General features: G+C 39.9%; 2 protein-coding genes across 3 annotated transcripts; one reads left to right on the forward strand and one right to left on the reverse strand.

The window, feature by feature from the left end:
* Positions 1–1,392: 1,392 nt before the first annotated feature.
* On the reverse strand, positions 1,393–12,485 carry dapk2a (death-associated protein kinase 2a). Of its 2 annotated transcripts, XM_085769723.1 has the most exons (9): positions 12,357–12,485; positions 12,075–12,152; positions 8,959–9,180; positions 7,392–7,530; positions 6,262–6,391; positions 5,654–5,729; positions 5,398–5,550; positions 5,194–5,239; positions 1,616–2,655 (listed from the first exon to the last, which is right to left on the reverse strand). In XM_085769723.1, the coding sequence occupies exons 2-9, from the start codon at positions 12,134–12,136 to the stop codon at positions 1,999–2,001; spliced, it is 1,485 nt and encodes a 494-aa protein (XP_085625849.1). In that variant the 5' UTR covers positions 12,137–12,152; positions 12,357–12,485; the 3' UTR covers positions 1,616–1,998. The 2 variants fall into 2 exon arrangements, with proteins under 2 accessions (XP_085625838.1, XP_085625849.1); XM_085769712.1 differs by lacking the exon at positions 12,357–12,485 and having other exon boundaries at positions 1,393–2,655; positions 12,075–12,354.
* Positions 12,486–13,526: 1,041 nt separating this feature from the next.
* sh2d7 (SH2 domain containing 7) lies at positions 13,527–19,963 on the forward strand. Its single transcript, XM_085769739.1, has 6 exons — positions 13,527–13,743; positions 15,592–15,681; positions 15,777–15,942; positions 16,922–17,167; positions 18,790–19,452; positions 19,538–19,963. Exons 1-6 carry the CDS (start codon positions 13,592–13,594, stop codon positions 19,580–19,582), a joined length of 1,362 nt encoding a protein of 453 aa, XP_085625865.1. The 5' UTR covers positions 13,527–13,591; the 3' UTR covers positions 19,583–19,963.
* Positions 19,964–20,544: the final 581 nt, after the last annotated feature.

Below are 20,544 nucleotides of genomic sequence, written 5' to 3' on the forward strand. Positions count from 1 at the left end.
TTCAATCTTTCTACACTGATACTAATAAGTATACTTATGTAAATTATAAACATGTATATAAAAATGTTTCACTCAAGATTATTATTAACTAAAGTTGAGTTGTGTGCAGTTACATCTGCTTGTATAACTGCTCCCATTGAGCTGAGTCTTTCTCCTGCATGCAATGGTTAAAAATAGTGAGTCTGACGAGTAGCAGAGAGAGGAAACAATTTAAAAACCTTGACCAGAGTACAAAAATGTTTTTTGTTTTTTTTTTTAGTTATGAAACAGGCTGCTCTGATATTTTAAATAAAGACAAACAAGATCTCAGAATAGCAGTGTGGATCGACGTGTGGAAGGCGGCTCTGCTGGTGTTGATTTCAGGACATGTTACTGGTACAAAGTCTCAATCGTGTCCCAGCTGATGCCTGCAGGCAGCCCCTCTCCTCGCTGGTGTCACGCCTCATGCCCTGTGGCTGACACTTGTCAGTTGCATGGAACATCTGCTGGCCACTAATCAGCTTTCCTTTCTGTTTTTTGTGTTGTTTTTTTGCAAGAGTTTTAATTAGAAATGAATCAGGAGATTTAAAACATTGTAGGGGGTTTGGAAACCAACAAGTCCTGAAAAAACTTTCTCTTGGTGATGTTTTTGTGAAAAGAAGAATTTCAGTCAACAAAGCTGGACCAAGGTAAACACTGCACATGTCCTGATGCAAACATACCACAGGCTACTGTACATCTTGTGTAAGCTTGTGCTGTTGACCAGTGTAAACATCAGCTGAGCTGTCACCACTACAGATCTGGAACTGGAACTCACGTGTAAATTACTTTTTACTTTTTCAGTGAATCTATTGTCATTAAAGGGGTATTTCAACATTTTGCCAAATTTGTCTATTGCCATAATCCCTTAGTTTTAGGAGTAGGTTCATTACCTTTAATTGTCGGTGCAAGCTGTTTTGAGATCAGTGGGGCAGAGATGCGAGCTGCTCAGCTAACACAACAGAGGCTCATGGTATTTCTATGTTTCCTTCATCAAACTACACAATCCAGCAACTCCAAAATGCTCTTGTGGAGAGTTGTGACCTGCATATTCGCCACGCTATGAAATAATAACATATGTAACATTATGTCACATGACATGAAGCAAATACTCTGAACTACTTTTGCTTTTGAAGTCACTCTGCCGAGCAGCCATGTCTGGGATGTGGATCCGGTTATATATTTTCCTCAAAAACAACTCTGTCTCGTAATGTTACATTATTATCTCATAGCGTGGTGAATGTGCAGGTCACAACGTGTCCATGAGAGTGTATTGGAGTTGTTGGATTGTGTATTTGCTGAGTTTGATGAGCCCAGAAATACCACGCGGCGTGCAGAGCTCACAACTGCCCAGCCGATCTAAGACTACACAGTCCATTGTGTCCATGTAGAAATAGTTATCAAAACTTTTGTTGCTTCTTCCTTCAAACTTCACAGGTGAACTTCGAACTGTCTGGGTTTAATTTAGAAAAGATGTCCTTGCATTGGTTGATCGCCTAGAGAAAAATAATGTTGGTGTTGTGTTCGTTCAGTTTGTGGTTCTCTCATTTCTATAGGTTTGCTCCACACAACACTGTAGGACTGACGGAGGCTTGTGAAAACAAAATTCATTTAACCTTGTTCTAGATATTTTTATTCAATTTATTTAAACATAAAGAGTTTTCTGCAGTGCTGCACTGAGGCCACTTTGAATGATCTATTGTTACAGTAAAATCTTCTGCCTCCAATACATTTGTTACAAGTGTTCAAACCATATTTGAGGGGCTAGTGCAAATTGTGTGTGTTTCCATAAACATGGGGAATATCAGTGATCTGAATGATTTACTCCATCTTTGAATTTTTATTGGACACCTCTGATATACAATCAATTTGTAAAAAGTAAAATTATAATTACTTCTTCTGTATCTGTCCGGAGCAGACACAGTTCTCCAACCTGCAGCTTCACTAATCACCACTACTATTGAGAACAGCACTGGGGGTTTATCTTTGCTGTCCAGTTTCAGTGAAGTCCAGGTTGATCCCAGACAGCAGCTCTCCTCCACACGAGCGGTTCAGGAGCTCCTTCAAGGCTTCGTTCACGTCGTTGTTGAAGACGGTGGAAAAGTTACAGTTGGGGTACCCTGCCCTGCCTCCGTCCATGGGGAACGAGCCCATCACCTCCTGCACCCACTTCAGCTCGTTGCTGAGCTCCAGCCGCAGAGCATCAAAGTGGTTCTGTCTCTCCTGGTAGCGGCTGCTGATGGCGCTGAGGCCCGAGCTGAAGGCCTGCATGTCGTCCTGCAGGCTCCTCTTCAGCGCCTCCACCTTACGGAACTCGTAGCGGATTTGTGAGATGTCGTGGCGCACGCCTTCGCTCTCCTCCTTGTACCAGGCCTCCTTCTCGTTATAGATGGAGGCCATGGCGTCGATGTCCTCCTGCAGGCAGTCGTGGGCTGCTGCCAGGCTGATGAAAGAGCCCTCCATCTGGTCAATGTCCTCCACCACCTGGGCGAACCGCTCAAAGTTTACGTAGGTGTTGTTGGGTGGCATACTGGAGTGTGACTTGATGGTGTACTCCCTGAGGCGTTTTGTCTTCAGCTGGCGCCGCTCTCGTTTCTTTGGCTCCTGCGCTTTGTTTTCCTCCTTGTGCTCGTTGGACTAAAGCGTTAAAAGAAGGAGTGTTAGTTAGAGAGGAGGTGACACTGACACAGCTCATGCACTCATGACAATGCATCAGGTGGGCTTCATCATCTGACTTACACCTTATTGACTGTTCAGGTTTGACTTTGTTTACCTGTAGAATGCAACTAAACGAGCAGCAAACAAATAACAACTAGAGAATGCATTTCCTGAAGGAAATACAGGTGAATGCTGAAAGCTGGAAGCTGAATGAGCTGAATAAATTGTTGAAACAATGCTGAATTAAGGGAAGAAATTGCTGAAGCAATCTGAAAAAGATGAAACAATATCTGAAGAGTAAAACTAAAACATGTACAAAGGAAGCTGTATGAAATGGTTACTGAATTATTGAATATTAGTATGAAGAAATTGAAAGGCTGAAGTTTACTCAAATATATGTAAAACTTACAGCTTGAAAACATTGTTGAACCATTACTAATATAGATGAAACAATATCTTAAGAGGCAAGGCAAGGCAAGGCAATTTTATTTGTATAGCCCGTTTTTACAAACAGTTTGTCTCAAAGGGCTTTACATGGCATCGTAACAACATCCTCTGTCCTTAGACCCTCACATCGACTGAGGAAAAACTCCATGGAAAACCCTTTTAACAGGGAAAAATCGGAGAAACCTCAGGGTGAGCAACAGAGGAGGGATCCCTCACCCAGGACGGACAAACGTGCAATAGATGTTGTTACAGACATTAAGAGTAAAAGTAGAAGATGTAAGACGAAGGCTATGGTTAGAAATTACGTGAATTGTTGAAGATCAGTATGAAGAAAGTCTACTCAGATTTACTCAGATTTATTTAAAACTGACAGCTTGAAAACATTTTTGAGCCATTACTAATATAGATAAAACAATTTCTGAAGAGCAAAAGTAGAACATGTAAGACGGAGGCTATCAAATGGCTGGAAATTACTTGAATTGTTGAAGAGCATTATGTAGAAATTGAAAAGCTGAAGTCTACTCAAATATGTTTAAAAGTGGCAGCTTGAAAACATTGTTGAACCATTACTAATATAGATGAAACAATATCTGAAGAGTAAAAGTAGAATAATATAGAAGTAGTTACAATCCGTTAAAAGGAAGAATTACGTAAGAAGTCTAGAATAACTAGTAAGAATAACTACATCGACTTTATTTACCTGTAGAATGCAACGAAACGAGCAGCAAACAAATAACAATGAAGATCAATGTGCAGGGAGTGAATGTCTGTTAGTCTCTAGGCTGTGGAGCTGTCCCTTGCTTTTCTTGCTTTTTACATTATGTCACATTATCTTTTACATTTGAACTGGTTATGACCCTGATGTGAGCTGAACAACAAGATGTCACAGGACAAAGTGGTGACTGTTGACGGTTTAATTTCTGAGTTACTGTGCAGTGGAAGCAGGTGATGAGGAGGAGCAGGTCGGAGACCAGACATCATCTCACATGACCTGTTTAGTTTCTCTTGGACAGATGTGTCGCCCAAATATTAATTAGGTCTAACTACCTCTGTCTCTATGTTTGTTTTTGCTTATTTGTGACTCCTGCCTGTGCATAATTATGGCAAATGTTGATCTAGAGTGATGGAGAAGTCACAGTGAATTCTGATATTGGTCACATGACTGTTCAGAATTCAGAGGATAAGATCTGTATCTGATTTAGAGCCAAATATGAAAGCGGCTCAAACCTGATTAATTAATTAAGATTGATTAGAAATTCCATGTGATTTGTGCTGTTCACACTGTCATTAAACATCAGAACTGGGGCACATACACATCAGCTTCAGGCCACTCGAGCAGCAGCTGTGTGAACTTCATTTATTTTATTTGGTCTAAAGTTCCCAGAAGCTTTTCAGCTTTTGAATTCTTGGCTAATTTAGTTAAACAATCATCTCTGCCAACAGGACTATTAAGGGTGCAGTATTTTGGAAACCCAAACACAATTTATCCTTAGCTGATTGTCTTAAACACAGGCTGCAGTCATGTTGTTACTGCTCAGTGTCATCTGTTGTTGCCTGATTAAGTCACCTGTTATAGTGACTGGACAGACATCATGGACTGGAGGAGTGTTACTGCTCACGGTGAGACATTTGTGTTATTTCAGCCTTAAACTTGGATAACATCAGATATTTGTGGCCGACGAGGGAAAGGATATAATATTATGAACAATTTACACTAGTTTTATCTTTTATTATTAAATAAAAGATCTTACAAAGGCTGGATAACTCTGGCTGTTGTGATTATATTCATAGTATTGCTGTTGTTGTCCATCATTATTTTGTTCTATTTCTTTCTTTATAAACCTCATTTACGTTTTTATTTCTTATACCTTTTTACTTTTACATGGAAACAATAAAACAATAGTGAAGTAAGACTTTGAGCTTACCAAAAAATATTTGATGTGCACTATTAATGAAAAATATATCATTTGTTATTCAGGGTGCAAAGCCACTGTATCCAGAAAAAAGTCTCAGCTCTGACTAAAATGCTAATTAACATACAATGATTTTAAAATGAAGTTTTCATTTTACCTTGATCCAGGGGTGATTGAGAGCATCTTGAATTGTTAATCTTTTTCTGTGAGAAGAAAAAAAAACAACCAAATTATTTTACAGAGGAGTCACAATGACAGAGTGGTACTGTGATTCTGGGAAGATAAAAAAAATAATAAAAGCACAGGGTTAAGAGTGGTGCACTGATCTAGGTTTGCCCTGAGGAAAACACTGAGTTCTTACTTTTTATCTTTCTCCAGCAACTGGCTGATGAATTTCTTGGCGAGCTCGCTGGTGTGACAGAAGAACTCTTCATCAAACTCATAGTTTATGGCTGAAATGTTGCTCAGCGTGTCCTGTTTGGTCTCCCCCAGGAAAGGTGAGGCACCGCTCAGCCTGGAACAAAAATGTTAAAGGTTGATCAGCCAGTTCATCATCCGGTTGGAAGGAGGTTGCTTCAATATAATTTACTGTATGTGACATTTTGCATTGCACTTGCAGGATGTAGGTGATGACCCCAATGCTCCACATGTCGGCTTCAAGGCCCAGTGGCTCATAGTTCACAATCTCTGGTGCTTAAAATGTAAACGAGGCATAAAGTATCACAGGTAAAGAAGAGGAGAAAAAGACACATCTCACTTGTTATTGTAAAGATGGCTCATCAAATATTACATGGAAGACTCTGTAACACTTTATAATAACTGCTCACTAAAACCCATTAGTTAACAGTATTAAATACTTAATTCATCTTTTGTTAAACATTCTTCTGACACTGATACTAATTAGTCCATAATTCATAAATACAGTTATCAATGTTGAATATGGTCATAATGTACTAATAAGATCAAGTATCAATATCAATCGTTAAACGTTTTATAAGCACGAAGGGAGGATGCTTTGTTAGCATTTAACAATGCTTAACTCATACATACTTAATAGTGTGTAGTTATAAAGTTTTACTGGAAACTTAAGGCATTAGAAAATCTGTCAAATATAACCCACTCCTCTTTTCCCCTGGTTATTGATTCACCTCTTTCAGGCTGATCAGTTTATGTTGTGTTATAAAACGGTGCTTTGTTTGTTTCTTGTTGATGGTTTTGTATTTACCTACAAACTCAGGTGTCCCAAAGATGTTTTTGAACTCCACTCCAGCTTCGATCTTATGAGCCAAACCAAAGTCAATCAGTTTGATTCTGGGCAGAGGCACATTCTTGTCCAGCAGCATGATGTTCTCAGGCTGTAGATGAGAAAGGAGACTTTACTGAGCACATGTTGGAGAACCGTCGACCTGAACGTGAATACAGATGACATGAAGTGTCATGATGGTGAAACAAAGAGATCCTAGACCCTAGACCCTAGACCCAGACATAACTCTTCAGTTCCTGTGCACACTCTCTAACACACAGCTCCACCTAGTGGCATAAATCTCCTCTCCCCTGAGGAAGAGGAGACAACTGTAAAGACACATCACAGAACTGAATATTTATTAAATACAATTTTTTATTTAAATTCTTTACACATTAATGTATACTTATCAAGACAGAGCCCTTATTAACAATTCTTATGAAGGAACTTGCTCTATACTGTCAATCACCAACATGGAAAATGCAGCAAAAAAAGAACAAACTAAACATAACTGGTGACTTTCAAATGTTATTTACATCTTCCTCTATATTTATATTCAATTGATATTTTATTTATGTGATGTGTTGGTTATGGCTATGTATTTTTTATGTATTTTTCCTCAATCTTTTGTTTTGTCAATTAGCTTGTAAGATAAGGAAAATGTTTTTAACAATAAAGTTTTTGAAAATGAAGTGGACAGATTAACATATGTAGGGAAACACAGCCACAGTTTTTTTATTCCTAATAATCTGCAGAATTTTTTGATGATTGATCAACTTTTGTCTGTATATTGTTGTTTGTTTGTTGACACGTGCCTCCCTAACCTTTACACATAAAACACTTGAAAAATTTTCTTGAAAAGAGGCAGAAAAACAAAATGTGATGTTGTATTATTCTGTTATAGACACAGTTCAACAGTATCTTGTTGTTATAACAAACTGCTGAATCATCCTGCACCATAAACCATGAGCATGAAACCAGCTTTTGTCACAATAACTAAATGTCACAGTTCAACTGAGGTCACTGTGATTTTCACACTGACCCCGTGACCTTCATGACTCAGACATGTGAGAACATTCAACCCGACCGCCGCACGTCTCGACGGGACAAACCTTAAGGTCAAAGTGGGCAATTTTCCTGGCATGGAGGTAGTTGACCCCCTCCAGGATCTGTTTGATGAACTGAGTGGCCTCCTCCTCACTCAGAGACTCCTTCTGCGCCAGGAAGTCAAACAACTCCCCCCCGGAGACCCTGCAACACAAACACTGATCATCTACCTCCATTACTGCCACTTTACACTTACACTTAAATTTTTCTTTAATCTGCTGTAATATTACAGTTATCGATTACTCGTCAGTTGCAGACATTCATATTTTGCTACCACATGTATTCACCTGCAGTGCTCACCTTAACTGTACAAGTGTTTCAGATTATTTACTGCTGCTATATCTATTTATCTTTAAAGCAGAAGTAAGCGGAATATTTGTGTTAATATAAGTCTTATTCTTCCGACAGCAATCACTTCTATAGAGTGTTTGGTCTGAAACACGGGTCTGTCAGTCACTCTGCTCTGCTGTAAGCCGAGGAGAAAACTTTCCTTGTATCCTACAACCTTTATCCAATGAGGAGAGAGAACGGCATAAAGGGGCGGTCCTCTCTGTGTGTGCAGCCAAGGGATGCGCGTGAATGTGGTGACGTCGGGACGAGGGCGGGGACTGCTAACTCCATCTGCTGACAAGAAGTTAGCCAAAACCACCGGATCGCTTACTTCTGCTTTAACTCATCTGCTGTATTCACATTTATTCATATGCTTCAATATTTTTTATGGATAGCTACATTTTCCTGTATGCATATGTGACCAATGCCTGCCCTGAGTGAGTTTTGAACCCAGGTCTCCCACACTGCAGGCGACGATGCAAACCGGTTTGCCAAGAGGTCAGTGACCACTTGGCAAGTTACGTCTTTTATGGGTGAGTGAGTTTAACACCAGTACCGCTAACCGCCAGACGTCGTCACTTCTCCTCACTGGTACCTTGTGACTGTGGCTATACCCGCGGACCTCTGTTACATATAGTATGTTGTCTGCTTTTTCTGATGCATTTACAATTTTAGACTTCATGTCTATGTGCCTTCCAGTTGCGTTAGAGGTGTTTTGATTTTTTGTTTTTGTTTTTTAGCTTTGTTCAAATGTCAAACAAGATACTATGGAGCTCAACCCACTGCAGCGCCAGAAAACACATGCAAATACACCGATATACAGTATCTGTCATAGTAATTTGACAACAAATGCAACATGCAAAAACTCACAACAGTTGTGTAGGAAACTAAAAAGTGACCCAGCTAAAGATTAGACTAAGCTAACAGTACACCAAAAATCATATGATATTGATGTTATAATAAACAAAATAAACTCATTTCATTTAACACTAACAGGAAGCTGTCTTTACCCATGGATGTATTATATTATCTTTACCCCTTCCAAGAAGCACTGAACAGAAGTGCCTCAGAAAGGTCAGTCACTTTGTTGTGTCCCCAGAAACACTTCTGTTGTGTTTTCAGTTTACAGGACATTTGGGTCTTTGCATATGTTTTGCGGCGCTGTGAGCTTCAGGGTCACTGTAGAAAACAGTCAAAGTGATGGAGTCTCATCTGTGTTATAGACCCTCTATAGCAACTCACAGCTCCAGAATCAGCACAACATCGGTGCGGTTCTCGTAGACGTCATGCAGCGTGACGATGTTGGGGTGCTGGATTTGACGTAGGATGAAGACCTCCCGCTCTATCTCCTCCCGCCGAACGCCTCGAGAGCTGGCCATGCTCTGACGCTTCTTGATGAACTTGGCGGCAAACTGCCGACCTGTGCTCTTCTCTCTGCATTGTTTCACAATGGCAAACTGCCCACTGAAGTACAGAAGACAAACATGCCTGTCAGAGAAGTGACATATATATATATATATAGTAACATATAGCTATGGTAGAGATTATTTCTGGTTGTGTCATTTAGAGACAGATTTATAGGATTACAATAATCTAATATTGTCCAATTGTAAAGATGTCTGTCACAAGTGTGTTGAGCCTTCAAGGCCACCGTATAGTCCCCTAGGAGACAAAGGAACTTTGAATTTGATCAAATTGAAATTAATTTTCTTTGAGCAAATCTTCCTTTAAGGCCGTCAACAAATTGAAACATGGTAACTTCACACACATCAACAAACAACTTGAAAGTTCATGCAGAGAACAAGTAAAGGTGCACAATAACACAGAGTGGTCTAATGGTGACACTTTCATTAATGGTCAAACTTTGAATAGAAAAAGCCTGTTCTGTTCACTGGCTGACGGGCTGACGATGGAGAAACTATATTATATATCTCAGGCTGCTGAGCTGTGGAGGGCTTGTGATTACAGTTTCACCACTACCTCTATTTATAGTGTTGCACACTTCTGCAGCAAATATTTCAGCTGGATACTCACAGACCCACAATACAAGTACAAAAAAAGAAAGAAAAACAACCTTTGCAGCATTTCAGTATTCAAAATTCAGTGGCTGAGTGTACAGCTGCTTCTATTTATTTGTCTGGCCGAATGGTTTGTAAACTAACACTACACTTCCTCCTCTGCAGCCACTCTGAGAGCAGACTCGGCCACAGCTAAACATAGCAGACTTCTTTAAAAAGCAGCTTGACATGCAGGCTGAACAGTTGTCCCCACCTGGCAACGCATGGCAATAAAACACACACCAGTTTATTTTTCTGTGTAGGCTATTTCCTACTGAAATATCCCTGTGCAATCAGATTTCTATGGAAACATTGCTTTAAATTTTGCAGCTGATCCTGACAATATCAGTTCCTGGAGAAGCTTTGTTTGCAGCATAGGCTACAGTTAATGATTCGATGTCATTGGTGCAGTGACCTACATGCTAATTAACACTACTGAGCTATGCAACCTCTCTTCTCCAATATACTCTACCAGTATATATAGGCTAACACCAGTGTGCGAAATACCCATCAATATTCGGGGGGGTCCCTAACTCGCGATTGTTGCGCAATACCGTTATTTTTTTTTCTTTTTATAAAGTAGGACTATAACATTACAATAAGCCAAGAAAATTAGCCTATAGCCTAAAAAGGAGAGGCAAAGTTGTGCATTACAATGCAGAAAGTAATTGACGATAAATAGACGATAATTCAAATAAATAAAAGACAATAATTGGCACCACACTGGCGCACTTGAACAATGAATAAATGCCAGGTATAGGAGACTGGCGCGCGATCAGGGCAATGCAGAAACGAATAGACAATAAATAAAATACAACAATTAAAATGAATGAAAGACACCAAACTCGTGCACTCGAATAAGAACCAACTGTATAAATCTGGAGATCGGAGACTGACGTGCAATTATGTGCACGACGAGATCCTCAGCCTGCAACTATGACCGATCATGTAGCCTTATCTAACCATCCATCTAGCAAATACGTTTAAACGCAGCATTGAACACATCCACAAATCACATTCGTATAACGGGCCATCATAAAAATTGAAAAAGCACAGACAAATAGCTCACAACAGGCGCCTGGCCAAACAACACCACTGGGGGTTCAGGCCAAAGTATGCTGAAGCAGGCTAGCCTCTTACCTTAAGTTATTTTCCTGCCTTAATGTCAAGCCAAGGGTTGCGGTATTTCCATTACCCCACTTGCTTAGGTGTAAAAAAAAAAAAAAAAAAGAAAAAGAAAAAGAAAGAAAAAGAAAAGCGGCCAATCACCAGTGCTAGCAGCAGGGGCTGCGGCTACGTCTTCAGAGCACTCGGCCTCAACTTCAGTTTCATCGGCAGAGGGTGGGAGAGGAACGGGATCCTCTGTTCTGATAGCGAGTGGGCTCGACTCCTGCGCTGGGCTGGCGCACATGGCTAATTTGCATAATGCGCAGGTGACATGGTTCAGCTTAATGTTAAATGAATAAATGTTTTGAATTATGAATACTGGACATGGTGATCTTAAACACATTTAATTGACCACAATAAAATTATTGTATTATATTATTTATTTTTTTGACAAGATTGAGACCCCCCTCAGATTTTGCTTTTGAGTCTTTCAGGGGGTCTCAAGGGGTTAATCGGGGGGGTCCGACCCCCCCAAACCCCCCCGTATTTCGCACTATGGCTAACACCTTGTATCACTGTGTGTCCCCCTGTATATCTGACACACTGTCCCTATAAGTTATATGTAAATACCACAACTTAACTGCAAACGTTTTCCTATAGCCTACTTTCACATCACATACCAGTACTATTTTCTCTTATGTTACAAGTATTTTCTCTTATGCTTCAACAAAGTCATATTAAAGACATGAGACTCTCATCAATCATAATTTCACATGACAAGATTCTTCATTAGGCTAGTAGTTTTTTGTATCTCTTGTGTATGTACAATTATGTTTATTTTCTTTATTATTTTCTTAAATACAAATGTTTTACTAAAGTTTTATTCATTTGCTATAAATGTAATCATTTTTCTTTACATACCTGCCAATTCCTTTCTCTTTTTTCTAAATGGCTATATGCTCGACGAAAAAAGTTTTGTCAAATATTCATTTTTTTCATTTCGACCTCATTGGTTGTCCTCGTAGGTCCTATTTTTTGTGGTTAGTTTAACGGTTAGTTAATAGGCTACTGTATGTGTCGCCACCTTATGTCAAGTTTGTAATGCATCGATACATGATCAGAATAATTAGCAGTATTCAAATTAAGTCTTGAACAGTACCAATAAGAAGAAACTCGAAACATCCATGTCTGTACCTTCCCAGCTCTTCACCGATCTCATAGTAGTCCTTCACTCTCAGCTGTTTGAACGGGTCCATGGCTGCAGCCTCACTGCTGTTTGCAAATAGATTAATAGGCTACTTCACTCTCTATAACCGCGGTTATTTCATCATCGTTATGAAATGTTTACAAAATCAATCCAACAGCATCATTGAGACATGGCAAAGCTGCTGCGTCACGGTAAACACCAGCAGTAAATAAGACTAAATGTCCCCAGCCGTAGAAAACGCACAATAACGTTAGTGGATGGACGTCTACCGTGTTATAAATACTCGCTACAACGTCTGATTGACACCACCATGTCCGCCCTGAGCCTCCGTCCCACAGTCTCTGTTGTGTCCACTCCGGACCACGAGGGACCTGCAGCTCATGCCGCTCTCTTGCACGGGGACAACCTCATACAGAAGTCCATTCAGAAAACCACGGATTTAACGTGGCATTGATTATAGCAACAACTAGAGCAACTCAATACATTAAAAAAAAAATGTAAAAAAAAAAAAAAAAGTTTGTGTAAAAAAAATGATATTTTCTAATACTGTGTTCAGTTATAAATTATACGATTTAATTTGATGCTGAATTGAAAATTTTAACAGGCAGGTCACTTTTTATATTTATCTACAATATATTTCATTATTTGACAGGGACCATGCACATAAATAAACATTTCAGTGAATTTGCCAGAGTTAGCCAGGAAGGATAATTTTCATCTGGCTACCTGGACAGATGTTACAGTGCAGGTATTAAAAATGTAATAACATAAAATGTGGACAGTCTAGAGAAGGACATTGTTAAGTAGATCCAGAAAGCAGGAATAAAAGCAAAATACACAGTCTGACACAATAAAGCAGAACCACAATAAGACGTGCATACATGGAAACAGTCTGGTGAATAGGCTGCCTATGGCCATGCTGCCTCAGGCTTCAGCTGCCTGGCCCCTAATAAAAACAATCCTTCTGCATTGGACTTTAAAATAATAATCTGGTTCCAGTCGTCTGACTTATTGCCCGCATTTTAACCTTGCATTTGACTATGGTTTACCTTGTTGGGATGGGCTGTATAATGAGGTGGCCTTATCATATGTTTGTCTCCACAATAAAAATACAGTTTCCTGCACAACACACACGTCTGTGTCCCTGTCATACATTTTCACATCATGAAGTTCTCACATTACTGGTGCTGCACCTCTACTGGAATAAAAGGAAACTAAATGAAAAACTTACTGTGTTTAATTTGACCAAACTATTGAAGTTCAATCTGGTACAAGGAACACAGATAGTAAAATGAGGCTGGCTGCCTGGTGATAGGTCGAAGAGCCACCGGTAGATAAACTGAAACAATACCACTATTCAGATGAGAGAGAGACGCCCAGCAGAAATAGTCAAATGAGGTGCCTCGTCTTCCTTTTGAGAGTTACATGACATCCGCCTTGCTGAGGGTGCATATGTTGCCGCGTTGCCAACACTGTTCTGTCAGCTCCTGGCGAGACGGTGAGGATGGAGAAGACGTTGGGTGTTGACCTGCAGTTGGAGGCAGGAGAGGGAGGCCTGAAGGAGCTGGTGCTCAGGTGGTTCACCGAGACGCAGGCAGGGCTCATCCTGAACAACGGAAGCTTCCCTGACTGGTTTCAAGGCTTCGCTACCAGAAAGTAAGCAACACGGACAAGAGATGGAGATTGCCTTTGTAGGTCTGATTGTGCTATTTTATTTGGCTTCATATGAATGGAGCTCTGTGGGGTCCTATTGATGCGGTTAACATCATATTATACAGTAAGTCAGTTGCAGTTTGGGGTAAGTTTAAGTAGGCTGAAAAGTAGTAATTAGTAACAGTACTTACTTCTTTTTGAGGGTTTTATTTTATTTTATTATATTTGACCTATTTTACAAATTACAACTTTATACTGTATGTAGTTAGTCTGGAAAATAACCTTTACATTACTTTTTTTCTTGAATTCTTCTATCTATGGACTAACATGCTGTTATTGTGGTGTCCCTGTGGCTCAGTGTGGGACAAGACAACTGTCAGAGTTCATCTATCAATTAACTAACAATGAAAACACAATAGATATGTTCTGAAATCTCTGATTGTTGCCTTGATAGGCCTAAAAGGTTTTAAAGACTAGCCTTATAGGAGCATATCGTTTGGCTTGGTGCTTTAGAAGATTACAGTCTTTGCTGTGGAGACAGTTTTCACACCTGCACAGCTCATCACAGTATTTTTGTCCTTAATCTCGAGAGGGGAAAAAATAAGACCCACCCGGGGCATCACCGGACCCCTTTTACCAAGGGACAACCCCCAGTATAAATGAGCTGTGTCCCAGTATAAATGTCATATAGGCGGTACACTTTAATGCTTAAAGAAAAGGCAAAGTCAGTTCAGACTGAGTTGTGCCCCAGTAGAGCTAAATGGCTGGCAACGCCCCTGATACCCACAACCCGACCTGTCCATCATTGTGTGACAGATCAGGGATCCCTGCACAGATGAGCGGTACAGACAATAGGTGGATGGATGTCTTAGTTGCCACGATTTTTCTAGAAATCTTGCTGTCACCATCATATCACTATCAGACAATCAACACAAATCTAGGCTCATTGTGAAAGATCTCAGATGGTTTTTTGACAAAGAAACACAAATTGACCTCAATACCAAGAAAGCTATAAAATACAAGACTCTGAATAAGACTAGTTTAATTAAACAAACAACAAACACAAAAGTATTTTGAAAAAGAGTATTTCTCCAGGTTATTAGTTAAGTGCTGGACCTCCAATTAGCTTTTAAATGTCCAACCATTGAACAAATAGAAAAAATACAAATAACTGAAAGACAACTTTACATTTTGTGAAAGGATGATGGAGGAATTGCCTCAGAATAAATAAAAAAAATGGTTTCAGCCCTGCTTAGTAAGTAGTTCAAATATAAACTATGAAATTTAATGAGGGAAATGTGCATAATAATAAGACCAATTTCTCATTTTTAAGACACAGTATGTAATGTGGCCACAGTTGACACTTACCATAAGATAACTGCACATTGAACTGAAACTAAAACAATTACATCAGAGTTTGTGTCAAGCTAAACTGCAGTAGATATAGAAGTCAATCGACTGCCTCACACAACAATATCAATAACACTGAAAGTTTGCCAACATTGGCCACAATGTGCTGTAGTGAGCAAGGCTGTATCAGCAAAATCCCTAAGTGCATTGAATTGAGTTAAGGTTTGTTTTATTTCTTATGAACGCAGTTTTTCATCTAGGTACTGGATTTGAATGTGTTTGCCCGCAGTAAAATCAATGTATCTGACAGGATCAGTGGCTCTGGATGTAATAGGAATTGATATAGTGTCAGTGGATGTGTGTTTCCCTATGTGATGAATACAGGAGAGATAGGTAGTGGACAGAGGTTTCAGGAGATAGTGGTGTTATTTCTAAATCTAATTTGCCTCTAAGTCTGTGAAATTTGTCACCCGCCCCCCCCTCTCTCTCTCTGTGCGTCAGGGATGCGGAAGATCATCTGCGGGATAAAGCCCTGGGCTGTTTTCTCATTCGCCTTAGTGATAAAGCCATCGGTTACATCCTGTCCTACAGGTGAGGCCAACTCAGTCTGATCAACACTGTCCATGCAGCTGTCTCTTCAGCACCTTTTTGATCTATCTTCCTGCACCGTGACCTTTCTTCTCAAGGGGCCAAGACAGGTGCCGCCACTTTGTCATCACCCAGAACCAAGATGGGCAGTTTGCCATATCAGGAGACTGTCAGACTTACCACAATCTCACTGAACTGATTGAGCACTACAAGGTCAGCCCCATCCAACCCTTTGGAGAATACCTGGCTTCCAACTGCTCCGAGGTGAGCAGAGCCCTGTCAACTACAGTTTGTTTAACTCATGTGTCATTTCTATTGATCCAGCTGTGAAAATGTAGTAGATATGCAAACAAACAAAACAAAACAAAACAAAACATCAAATTGTGATTATATGCAAGTGCAATATGGGATTTTAGTATTTTACAGATTACACACATCCCTGTACAGCCACAGGCAGATTACAGGTCATTTAGGTTTCCTGCTTATTTACAGTAGAGTTTATTATTATTTTTGTGTCATTTGTTTGTCATTTTGTGCATCTGTGTGGGCATTCATTGTGTTGTATTTGTAGTAATGTTGAGTCTCCCTCATGTCACTGCGCGTCTTCGTATTAGTCTTGTGTCTTTTTGTGGTCATTTTACCCAAACTGCGTGAATTTCAAACAGTATTCACAGTCCCTTCATATAGAGGCTGCAGCTCGTATTGGCCATCAGACCTCTCAGATCTCTGGATCTGTATCTGGGAGGGTTGGAGCACAAAGTTACAGGTTTTAGTGTAATAGATGGTCCTTAGTCATGATAGCAACAGGACTCTATGGTAATGTTGGCCCACAGTCCTAAAAGGATGAATCCCAGGCACTTTATTAATCCCTTCATTTGTTTTTGCAGTTTCCAAAAGGTCAAATTTTTCAATCTGTCAAAAGTTCACACGTCTACAAAATGGATTGATGTGTATTTATGTCAATATCTGATCTTTGATTTATGGCAGAATCAGCTTCACTGTGAAGCTATCATATCTGTAGCTGATACAAAGACGTGATATCATCAAAACACTTTACTGTTGGACGTCAAGCAAAAGTGAATAGTGATACTTGGTACACGGCTCATTTCATTTGACTGGTGCCTGCACTGAAAGCCTTTATTTACATGTCTAACCTGTTTTCCTTGTTGGAGCCATGATGGGCCTGTAAAGAGCCACAGAGGCTAATGATAACTATAATAATCTCAAGGCTTGCTGTTTTTAGGAAAACCCAAGTGAGGTGTATGATGTGGTGAATTACAACAGCACAGTGAAGTCCGGGGTGAGTGTCCAAGCTCTGCGTAATCTGTGGGACCAGAAGACGACAGCCAACCACAACAACCAGGGCAAGACCCAAAAGATTCAGCAGCAAAGTGACCCGACCACAGCGCTGCCTCCCACGCTGCCGCACAAATCCAAAAACAGAAAGCTGACAGGAACAGTATCTGTAGATGCAATGCCCCTCTCACAGGTAAACAGGGACTGAACAATGATTATTTTCAACAAACACAACCTTGTTAGACAATTGTGCTGTTCATCAACTCTTTACATCAATGTTCAGTGGTTGCTTCCTCATAAAAAGGTGATAATACTTTTTCCTAGAAGAATTAATTAATTAACAAATAAAAATGTATTTCAGGCATGTGAAAGCAAAAAAAAAAAAAATGTCAACAAGTAAGCCAAAAGTGAAAACAAAAGAAAAACATGTAACAGTAGTAACAGAAACAGTAACAGAAGTATTCACTTATTTTATCCCTTCTCCAATTATCAAAATGAAACTTTCATTCCTGGACCTGTTGTGCTTTTCCATCTAACTATATACAATTACATATTCTATACAAATTAGAATAGAACGGATCAACACTGAGTCATATCTGTCTTTTACTGACACCTGGCTTCATTTGAGTCTGACTGAACTCCTGTTTGAAAAGTCATAACTGTCAGTCATGCAGACAGGGATCAGTGTGATTTTGCTTACTGCGGGGAATTTTGTTAATAATTATTCAGTGTTATGGTTAAATATTCACAGTGTTTTCACTTGCTGCTGCAGAACTCAAGATCAAAAGTCAGAGTATACGAGTGCACGTGCAAGTAATGGAAATGGAAAAAAATGTTGCAAATGATTAAATTCCCACATTAGGTGGTTTGTCAGACAATTTGACCAAGAAATATTTTGCTAAATTGAAGCAATTTTTGGATTTCAAGTCGTTGCCCGATGGACCAGGTCTAACCAACTTTAATTAGAACACATGAAAAGAAAAACCCTACGGTGGCCCTGAGAGGTCAATTCACTTCAACCTAAAAAAGGTTAGATAACAGAACATATTAGCAAAAATATCTGAATCGTGTAATACTGACGTTATAATAAATAGCTACATTTTCACACCCCACCAACAAGTAGCTGTCTTCACAACTTCTAAAGTCAAGAAACGTTGAACAAAAGGGCTTCAGTCAGGTCCTTCACTTTTTTGTGTCTCCAGACTCTCCAGAAACATTCATGTGTTGTCAAATTGACAAGTTTTCAAGTTGCATGTGTTAGCTTAAAGCAGAAGTAAGCGATCCGGTCGTTTTGGCTAACTTTTTGTCAGCCGATGGAGTTAGCAGTCCCCGCCCTCGTCCCTACGTCACCACATTCACGCGCATCCCTTGGCTGCACACACAGAGAGGACTGCCCCTTTATGCCGTTCTCTCTCCTCATTGGATAAAGGTTGTACAGTAGGATACAAGGAAAGTTTTCTCCTCGGCTTACAGCAGAGCAGAGTGACTGACAGACCCGTGTTTCAGACCAAACACTCTATGTAAGTGATTGCTGTCGGAAGATATAACTATTTAAGACTTATATTAACACAAATATTCCGCTTACTTCTGCTTTAAGCTGCAGTGTGTTGAGCTCCACAATATAATCTTGTATGTATAACATCAGTCAGTGGATACAAACCATTATGTTTTGTTGACTTTTCTCCAAAAAAAAGAACTAAACATGTTTCTGTTTTGTGCTAAGCTGCAAATGACCCTCGGTGCTTCACTAATGGACCTTGTGTATAGATAGTTCTGTCATCTGTGCTCTCATGGCTTTGCTGTCGTGTTTTCCAGGGTGTACCTCCGGTACCAAAGAGATCCATTCCTCTGGGCTTTTCTCTGAGTGGATCTTTGCCTGACACAACTTCCCATCCAGCAGACACTCAGACCGACAAACTGGAGAGACTGCGAGGAAACACAACCCCGGTGTTGATGACAGACAGAGACTTGTTTAACGGCATCGACACAAGCTATCCGGGGGACCTTTGTCCACCCAGTGCTACATATTCTGTGCTGACACACGTGGAGAGCAGGAGCAGATCTCTACCACACCTGGACAACCAGCACATGGAGGAGGATGAGTACTCCAACAACATCCCTAGCCCCCCCCCCACAACATCAGCGTCCCATTCACCCACTCAACTGAAGAAAGTGACCTGCCACACCTACTCCCTCCATGATCCCCGGGCTCCGAGGCCGAGCGCCTCCAGGTCGGACCAGCAGAGCGAGGATCAGGGGCTGCTGAGGTCCAACCCCCTGTACCAGGAATCTGCTGAGCCTGGGGGGAGTTCAGCTCAGCAGGGAGATGGGACGTATGCCGAGGTCCCACAGACGCCAACGCCTGCCGGTCTCCCTGATGACACCTATGAGCAGATCCCTGGGGAGGCCGCCGCCGCCACTTACGAGTCACTGGATGACATGAAGACCAAGAAGTCTAAATCCACCTGGGGGAAAAACGTACGTCAGACACAATGATCATGAGTTGCTGATGCTCAAAGCACAAAATATTTAATAACGACCTCTCTTGTTTTTTTGTTTGCAGAATATGAAATGGAAAAAATTCCTCCCTGATTACATGAAGAAATAAATGGGACAAAATTGACTTGTGGATGATTCTGTGTTCAAATGCAGAGTCAACTGTTTGATACTGTAGGCTATGTGGAAATGAAATGAGCATCACAAATGTATCAAACTATAATCATATTTTATGAATTATAAAAGTACAGAATTCATATAATTGATAAACACTACATCATTTCACTTTGGATAAACTCAGCAGTGGATATCACTGATTACTATTATTCAATATTCTGGTCATCTTCCTGACATGTTTTGTATATCTCTAGATTTTAGCAAACAAGATATTACTGTATCATATCTATTATATCATTAGCTACAATAGTAGTAGTATTGGTGGTGATGGTATGTTGTTTCTAGCAGTGGTGACATTAAAGATGAAACAATCTGTAGTTATTTGTGTATTTCTTCATGAAACTCTTTCAAGCTTCTTTACATTTTTTTTAAATAATTTGATTTATTATATTTAAAAAATATGCCAATCCAATGGACAACAAGGAGAAAACATGTATTTCCAAGAAGTTATCTCATCCACTGAGTTTACTCTCTGCTGTTTCTATTACAATAAATCATAATCTCATCATAATCGTCATAATCTGTCAGGATTTGACATTGGCAGTGGTAAATGTACATACTACAGCTACACTAGATTAGTATATCTTTGCAACATCTGTGTCTATATGCATCTTTAGAACATTTCACTTTTATTTAGTTGTTGGGAAAAATGATCTAAATCATGTATTATTTGAAAAATATGAATCTTTCTAGGAGCAAGAAAACTGTCATTGTATAATAGGCCTAAGTGCTGTAGAAAAGGAGAATAAAGAACAGAAAAGTAAATTGTGACATTCAAAACCAGGATGTTTGACTGGGAAAAGAGTAATTATAAATTTTGAAATTATAAATGGTGTAAACACTGTAACAGCTGTTACAGTTATAAGGGTCACAGGTGTTTTGAAATGAGTTCTCCTG

Source organism: Trachurus japonicus, chromosome 3 (genome assembly GCF_045865225.1).
Source record: "Trachurus japonicus isolate A0001 chromosome 3, Traja_1.0".
NCBI lineage: Eukaryota > Metazoa > Chordata > Actinopteri > Carangiformes > Carangidae > Trachurus > Trachurus japonicus.

What these genes read in the sequence shown, in the direction of transcription:
- dapk2a (XM_085769712.1), bottom strand. Translation starts at nt 12,136, where the DNA reads ATGGACCCGTTCAAACAGCTGAGAGTGAAGGACTACTATGAGATCGGT. An exon ending in ATCGGTGAAGAGCTGGGAAG is followed by an intron (nt 9,181 to 12,074) that starts GTACAGACATGG and finishes TCTGTACTTCAG; the next exon opens with TGGGCAGTTTGCCATTGTGA. An exon ending in TTGCCCACTTTGACCTTAAG is followed by an intron (nt 6,392 to 7,391) that starts GTTTGTCCCGTC and finishes TCTCATCTACAG; the next exon opens with CCTGAGAACATCATGCTGCT.
- sh2d7 (XM_085769739.1), top strand. Translation starts at nt 13,592, where the DNA reads ATGGAGAAGACGTTGGGTGTTGACCTGCAGTTGGAGGCAGGAGAGGGA. An exon ending in ATGCAATGCCCCTCTCACAG is followed by an intron (nt 17,168 to 18,789) that starts GTAAACAGGGAC and finishes CGTGTTTTCCAG; the next exon opens with GGTGTACCTCCGGTACCAAA. An exon ending in AATCCACCTGGGGGAAAAAC is followed by an intron (nt 19,453 to 19,537) that starts GTACGTCAGACA and finishes TTTTGTTTGCAG; the next exon opens with AATATGAAATGGAAAAAATT.